The 7,912-nt window shown below is 36.3% G+C and overlaps 1 protein-coding gene across 4 annotated transcripts in view; it reads left to right on the top strand.

Annotated features, from left to right (window-relative positions):
• RB1 (retinoblastoma 1) overlaps positions 1–7,912 on the top strand; it is a 191,125-nt gene that overhangs the window by 96,965 nt on the left and 86,248 nt on the right. For all 4 annotated transcript variants that reach the window (XM_006762735.2, XM_015563260.1, XM_015563259.1 and 1 more), the window contains 4 exons: positions 1,523–1,579; positions 2,649–2,680; positions 2,763–2,839; positions 3,851–4,047. In XM_006762735.2, the coding sequence (XP_006762798.1) occupies positions 1,523–1,579; positions 2,649–2,680; positions 2,763–2,839; positions 3,851–4,047 (363 nt within the window). The remainder of the gene's footprint in view (positions 1–1,522; positions 1,580–2,648; positions 2,681–2,762; positions 2,840–3,850; positions 4,048–7,912) is intronic.

The raw sequence follows: 7,912 nt of genomic DNA, 5'->3' as shown, positions 1-7,912 counted from the left end.
CTCCCCGCGGTTGCAGCCTCTGCCCCTGCCCAGGCCTAACGCCTCTGGCCAAGTCATTAGGCCTGGGCAGGGGACCCCCAGCTCCCCGTGATCTCCCGCTCTGCCCCTGCCCAGGCCTAACGTTTCTGGCCAAGGCGTCCGGCCAGGGCAGCGGGGACCCGCAGTGGCCGCGGGGTCGCGTGGGCTCCGCCCCTACCCAGGCCTAACGCCTCTGGCTGAGGCGTCCGGCCCAGGCAGTGGCGACCCGCAGCTGCAGCGCCCCGCGATCATGGGCTCCACTTTAGGCCCAGGCAAGGGACCCCTAGCTCCCGGGACTGCCAGCTTTGACCATGCCCAGCTCCCATCGCTGGCTCCACCCCTACTTCCTGCTATCACTGGCCAGGGCGGAAAAGGTGCCTGATTCTCTGATCATGGCTGGGGGGCAGGGCCCCCCAGCTCTTAGCTCCCCCCTGGGTTTCCGATCACTGTCAGTGGCAGGGGGCTTCTTCCTGCTTTCCCTTTCGCCTCCCTGCATTGTGCGTACATATGCAAATTAACTGCCATCTTTCTTGTCAGTTAACTGCCATCTGAGTTGGCAGTTAATTTGCATATAGCCCTGATTAGCCAATGAAAAGGGTAGCGTCGTACGCCAATTACCGTTTTTCTCTTTTATTAGTGTAGATATTTAATTGAATTTATTAGGGATGACATCTACATAATAAAAACCCAGTGGTCGTAACACCGTAACGAACAAAGACCGGTCGGTCACCAGGAGGTGACTTGATGCTGCATCCCAGAGCACGCCGGGTCTGGGTCTCACGCAATTTTGCACGCTGGGCCCCTAGTTGATTAATAAAATGATATAGGTTTCAGGGGATAATTCTATAATACATCATCTGTATATTGTGTGTTCACCACCCAAGTCAAGTCTCCTTCCATTACCATTTATCCCCCCTTTACACTCTCCTACCTGCAAAGTTCTTTTTGTTTGTATATGAAATTTATGCTCATAATTTGAAATGAAGCAATATGGCTTGTGTGTGAGTGTGTGTGTGTCTGTATGTGTGTATCTCTCAAATTTGATTATTCTTTAAGCTAACGGAAACTAGTTTTTAGGTTAAAATTTTTTGCTGATAAAACCAGTAAAATTTGATTTTTGCCATTGCCAATTTTATGGACAGAGTCTATTTGTCATCCTAGACAGCTATCTTGAAAATATGTGGTCTAGGTCACAAAAAGTATTACATTAGTATGTAAAAATAGTACTAGGCACATAACATTTTATATACATATAATCTGTTGAATGATATAGACTGAAGTGGTATGAATGAAAACAAAGACCTCCCTCTTGATAATTTATTGGGAATGTTAGCTATCATTTATATTTAAGTGTTGAGTTTTAGACAAGCTTCCTTTCCTAATCTTTTGGTAGTCATATTCCTAAGAAGGTTCAGAAATGTGTTTCAAGGAAAATTTTAAAAAGATTAATAATTGTTGTAATTTTCTAAAGTAGTGGGATATAATTATTTTTCTTTATTTATAGCGATACAAACTTGGAGTTCGGTTGTATTACCGAGTAATGGAATCCATGCTTAAATCAGTAAGTTAAAAAGAAAATAATAGAAAAATATTTCAATGTCAACATAAAAAAGGTTTCAGTTAAACTTTTTTTTAAAATTTATTTTTATTGTTGAAAGTATTACAGCAGTGGTTCTCAACCTGTGGGTCGTGACCCCTTTGGCGTTCGAATGACCCTTTCACAGGGGTCACCTAAGACCATCCTGCATATCAGATATTTACATTATGATTCATAACAGTAGCAACATTAAAGTTATGAAGTAGCAATGAAAATAATTGTATGGTTGGGTCACAACATGAGGAACTATATTTAAAGGGCCAGAAGGTTGAGAACCACTGTATTACAGATATCACCTTTCCCCCCAATATTGACCCCCTCTCCACCCAGCTCCTGCCCCCTCCCCAGGCCTTTACCAACACTATTGTATGTGTCCATGGGTTATGCATATCCTATATAATAAAAGCCTAATAACTAAGTGTCCAGTTGTCCATTCAACCAATCAAAGTGTAATATGTTAATGATATGTTCAGGCCGCTCAACTGCTCATTCTGATATGCACTGACCACCAGGGGCCAGTCGGCCGGTCGACCAGTCACTATGACGTGCACTGACCACCAGGGGTAGTTGCTCCTACTGGTAGGTGAGCTTGCTGCTGGGGTCTGGCTGATTGGGACTGAGTGAGATAGGCCGGACACACCCTGGCCAACCTCCCATGTCCCTCTCCAGCCCTGATTGTGCACCGGTGGGGTCCCTCAGCCTGCCCTGCACCTTCTCACAATCCAGGACCCCTCGGGGGGAGGTCTGAGAGCTGGTTTTGGCCCAATCCCACAGGCCAGGCTGAGGGAGACCACAGGTACATGAATTCGTGCACCAGGACTCGTATTCATATAAGTTCTGTAGTTAACCTCATCCCATGTCCCTGCCCTGCTTAGATTCCTTGGTCTGTTGCATGCTTCCATGTTTCAGGATCTATTTTGTTTGTCGGTTTATTTTGTTCATTAGATTCCACATATAAGTGAGATCATGTGATACTTGTCTTTCTCTGACTGGCTTGTTTTGCTTAGCATAATACTTTTTTTATGTGTTTTAGGAAGAAGAACGATTATCCATCCAAAATTTTAGGTAAAATTTTTTAGCTTTAGTAAAAACAATTTTTTTAAATAGAAGTAAGTTTTTTTTAAATCACTTTATTTTTTTCTTTTAGCAAACTTCTGAATGACAACATCTTTCATATGTCTTTGTTGGCATGCGCTCTTGAAGTTGTAATGGCTACATATAGCAGTAAGTTAAATTTTAGTAAATAAACATTTTAGTTTAATTTAAAGTTAAAGAAAAACTTACTGAAAGTGTGGTGTGTGTTTTGGGGGGAGATGGATGTCGTTAAGGTGAAGAAATGCATATTTTAAATCAGTATAGACTGAAGAATGTAATTGGTCACAATAAGCCATTTTTTTAATTGGCTTATATTCTGAATTATTTCAGGTCATATTGGGAATGGTATTTCAGTGGGCTCCTATTTTGGGCTATTCTGAATCTAGGAAATGTACCTATTGAAATCCCTTCAAATACTTATGAGATTGTAAAATGCTAAGAGTACTAAGGAGCTGCATCCACTGATAAGAAGCACTGCTATAGATACTATGATCATGTAACCAAAGGTTGGAGCTAGAATCCACCAGATAATCAGAAAGAGGCCACTGATAGTGCTTTTTTAAAAAATATATAATTTTAAACATGTATTATTTTGCAGATAAGGTTGTAAATGTTAAAAAATACTTCCTTTGCAAAAACAAAAGATTCATCTAAGGAAACAAGTACACAATAAAAGAGAAACTTAAATTTGTAAACAAATATAGAAAATTGTGAATCCTCATTAATAACCAAGAAATGCACATTTAAAAGAAATAACATTTTCTAAGCAATTAGCAAAATCTTAAGGAATCCTTTCTTTACCCCAACCAAGTATTAATGAGACAGTTAAAATGGGTTTGTTAATGCATTGCTGGATTAGATATTAAACCTGTCCCTGATATAAGTTTGGGACACTTAAACCTTTGAAAATTTGATATAAACTAGGAACATCATATATGCACATATACTCGAAATTTCAAAATCTATATCCTGGGAGTCTTTGGGCTCCAAAATAAAAATTATGTTCTAAATAAAATTTTTTATTTAGCCTTTTATAGTGTTTTTTAATTTTTTGTTTAATAAAACCTTCCAGCCTAAAAGTAAGTAGTTTTAAGGCTTAACATTTCATACCTAAGTTACATTTTTTTCTTTTATTTTTAGGAAGTACATCTCAGAATCTTGATACTGGAACAGATTTGTCCTTCCCATGGATTCTGAATGTACTTAATTTAAAAGCTTTTGATTTTTACAAAGTGATTGAAAGTTTTATCAAAGCAGAAGCCAACTTGACCAGAGAAATGATAAAACATTTAGAGCGATGTGAACATCGAATCATGGAATCCCTTGCATGGCTCTCAGTAAGTAACTAGCTAAAATAATTAAAGATATTTATGTGAATTTGGCATATCTCTTAGTGAGAGATATTAATTAAACTTTATCTCAAGAGCAAATATACAATTTAATGAACAATGTGATTTCAGTGTATAGCCCAAGAATCAAGTGGAATATTAGAATTGAGTTTTCTTTTATTTGAACTCCTTTGACCATCAGATATAGTGATTTATTTAGGAAAAGCTTTTTTAAAAGCATGGCACTTTAACACAAAGCTGAATTCTTTAAAGTATGGAAGCAATTTATTTAAAACAGAGGTGTCATGTTTGAAAATTTAAACATCTGCTCTTAAATTTCAACAAAATGATAAAAAATTTTAGATTATCCTATTTAGATGATTTAAAAGTAGTTTTTAGTTCAATTTAGTTGAATTTTTTCTATTGTTAAAAATAGTTATAAAATCTACACTATTCTTAAGTCATCATTACTGTTTCTATAGCATTATAGATAAGGCACAAATCATATTCTCTAGGTATTCTATTTATAACATAAACTATTAAGGTTTTGTGGCATTTTTAATGTAGTAGTAGTAAAATACTTGAAGTTCTTCTATTATGTTCTTTAAATCTGCATAGTTAAGTAAAACTTTGTGAAACATCAGATTTATAGATTAATATATAATTGTTTTTTTTTGAAACTGTGTTGCATGCTAGTATGTATATATTTTTATTTATACCAGCATATAGAAATGGCAATGAAAAAATTAAGACTTTAGTTACATTAGAATCCTAATCTGTACGTGTAACCTTAATTTTAATTTTTTTATGTTTTAAAAACTTGCTGAAACCGGTTTGGCTCAGTGGATAGAGCGTCGGCCTGCGGACTGAAAGGTCCCAGGTTCGATTCCGGTCAAGGGCATGTACCTGGGGTGTGGGCACATCCCCAGTAGGAGATGTGCAGGAGGCAGCTGATCGATGTTTCTCTCTCATCGATGTTTCTAACTCTCTATCCCTCTCCCTTCCTCTCTATAAAAAAATCAATAAAATATATTTTAAAAAAACTTAATGGCAAAGAGATAACTCATTTTTTAGTGTTTGCTTATATTACCATACAGACAGTGGATAGAAAAGGAGGTGAGGAGGGCAAGTTGATAAAAAGATGTTATATTGCTATCCATTAAATTTAGTAACTCCTGATAGAGGAGCTTTCACTTTATAAGAAAAGGAACAGTTAGGAGAAAATTCAGAATCTGAGAAAATAAAAGTAGCAAACATAAATAAATAAAATAGAGAGTGCTTTTCACAGGCTGATATGCCATCTCCTTATAGAAACTGAAATCAACACATTTACTATATCATCTCAAAGTGACTATTCTCATTTCTTTTAGAGAATTACTTTTAATTATATCAATGCATTTCTGCTATATGCCTTGCATTGGGATAAACATTTTAAGGATACAAAAAGGACGTGGATTTTGAAAACTGTGGAGGAAATAGTAGATATTTACTGTTTAAAAATTGCTTGTGCTTGCCCTAACCAGTTTTGCTCAGTGGATAGAATGTTCGGCCCCATGGATTGAAGGATCCTGGGTTCGAGTCTGGTTAAAGGCATGAACCTGGGTTGCAGGCTCAATCCCTGGCCCTGGTAGTGGCACCTGCAGGAGGTATCCAGTCGATGTGTCTTTCTCACGTTGATGCTCCTCTCTCTCTGTCTCTTCCCTTCCCTTCCACTCTCTCTAAAAATCAATGGAAAAATATCCTCAGGTGAGGATTAACAACAACAAAAAATCGCTTGTGCTCAAGCCTATCAGTACATTTTACAGTGTCCCAGGATTCTAAACAATATTCCTTTATTTTTTGGAGAAAAAGTGACATGCTTGAACACTCCATGTTACCAATGCCTCCTAGATCTTAGAATCAGAGCAAATTTCCCTAGTCTTTTGCTTCTATGTCACAAGAATTATTCATTAAACTATAGATTGATAATAACATATTTAAATGTATGTAGGGGAACATTAAGTGAGGTACTACTTGCCTTGCTCCCAATAATTTAATGGAAGAACATATTTGTAATTTTTATTAGTTGATTTTTTTTTTCAATTACAGTTGACATTCAATGTTATATTAGTTTTCGGTGTACAGACATTTATATAATTTACAAAGTGATCCCCTCAATTAGTCTAGTACCTATATTACACTATATATAGTTATTATAATATTATTGATTATATTCCCTATGCTGTACTTTACATGCCATATACTTTACATGCATTTTGTAACTACCATTTTGTACTTCTTAATCCCTTCACTTTTTCACCCAGCCCCCTAAGCCCCTTCCATCTGGAAACCATCAGTTTGTTCTCTGTATCTGTGAGTCTGTTTCTGTTTTGTTTGTTTGTTTATTTGGTTCTTCAGATTCCACATAAAAGTGAAATCACCTGGAATTTGTCTTTCTCTGTCTGATTTATTTCACTTAGCGTAATGCCCTCAGATCCATCCATGTTGTCACAAATAGTAAGATTTCATTCTTTTATATGACTAATATTCCATTGTATTATATCAGTGATGGCGAACCTTTTGAGCTCGGCATGTCAGCATTTTGAAAAAGCCTAACTTAACTCTGGTGCCGTGTCACATATAGAAATTTTTTGATATTTGCAACCATAGTAAAGCAAAGACTTATATTTTTGATATTTATTTTATATATTTAAATGCCATTTAACAAAGAAAAATCAACCAAAAAAATGAGTTCACGTGTTACCTCTGACACGCGTGTCATAGGTTCACCATCACTGTATTATATGTACCATATCTTTATCCATTGGTCTTTTGATTGGAGTATTTAATTCATTTACATTTAAAGTAATTATTAATAGTTTGTAGTTATTGCCATTTTATTAGTTGTTTTCTGATTGATTTTTAACTCTTCTGTATTCATTTCTTATTCTCTTGGTCACTTGTTGTATGTTGGTGGCTTTCTGTAGTGTTGTGTTTGTATTCTTTTCTCTTTATTTCTTGTATCTCTCTTGTAGATTTTGGGTTTTTAATTACCAGGTGCTCCATATATATCAAGTTATGTTGATAGTCTATATTAAGTTGATGTGCTTAAGTTTGAACACAGTCTGAAATAACTACCATTTTATGTCTTTGAAATTATTTTTTACTTATTTTCTCTGTATTTTTGTGTGTGTCCCTTAACTTCCTATTGTAGTTACACATAGTCTTCCTACTTTGTTTTTTTAATCTTTGTTTTAGCTTTCTTGTTGGTTAATGCATTGTTTTTATTATGTGTTTGCCTTTGTCAATGAGAAGTGTTTTTGTGTGATATTTTCTAATTCATATTTATTATTATTATTTTTCCTTCTTAAAGAGGTCCCTTTAACATTTCTTGTAATACCAGTCTGGTGGTGATGAACTCCTCCAGCTTTCTCTTGTCTGGGAAGATCTTTATCTCTCCTGTGATTCTATATGACAGATGGTGAGAGTAATCTTGGTTGTAGGTCCTTGCTTTATGTTACTTTGAATATTTTTTGCCAGTCTCTTCTGGCCTGCAACGTTTCTTTGGGAAATCAGCGGACAGTCTTTTAATTTATTTTATTTCATATTTTTCTTTATTGATTAAGGTATTACATATGTGTCCTTATCCCCCTGTTGCTCCCCCCAACCCCCCACTCATGTCCTCAGCCCCCCAGTGTCTATGTCCATTGCTTAGGCTTATATGCATGCATACACGTCCTTTGGTTGATCTCTTCCCCTTACCTTCCCCCTCCCCTACCTTCCCTCTGAGGTTTGACGGTCTGATAGATGCTTCTCTGTCTCTGGATCTGTTTTTGTTCATAAGTTTATGTTGTTCATTATATTCCACAAATGAGTGAGATCATGTGATATTTAT

This window comes from Myotis davidii, unplaced genomic scaffold (genome assembly GCF_000327345.1).
Source record: "Myotis davidii unplaced genomic scaffold, ASM32734v1 scaffold679, whole genome shotgun sequence".
NCBI lineage: Eukaryota > Metazoa > Chordata > Mammalia > Chiroptera > Vespertilionidae > Myotis > Myotis davidii.
This window is presented reverse-complemented; position numbering and strand designations above follow the sequence as displayed.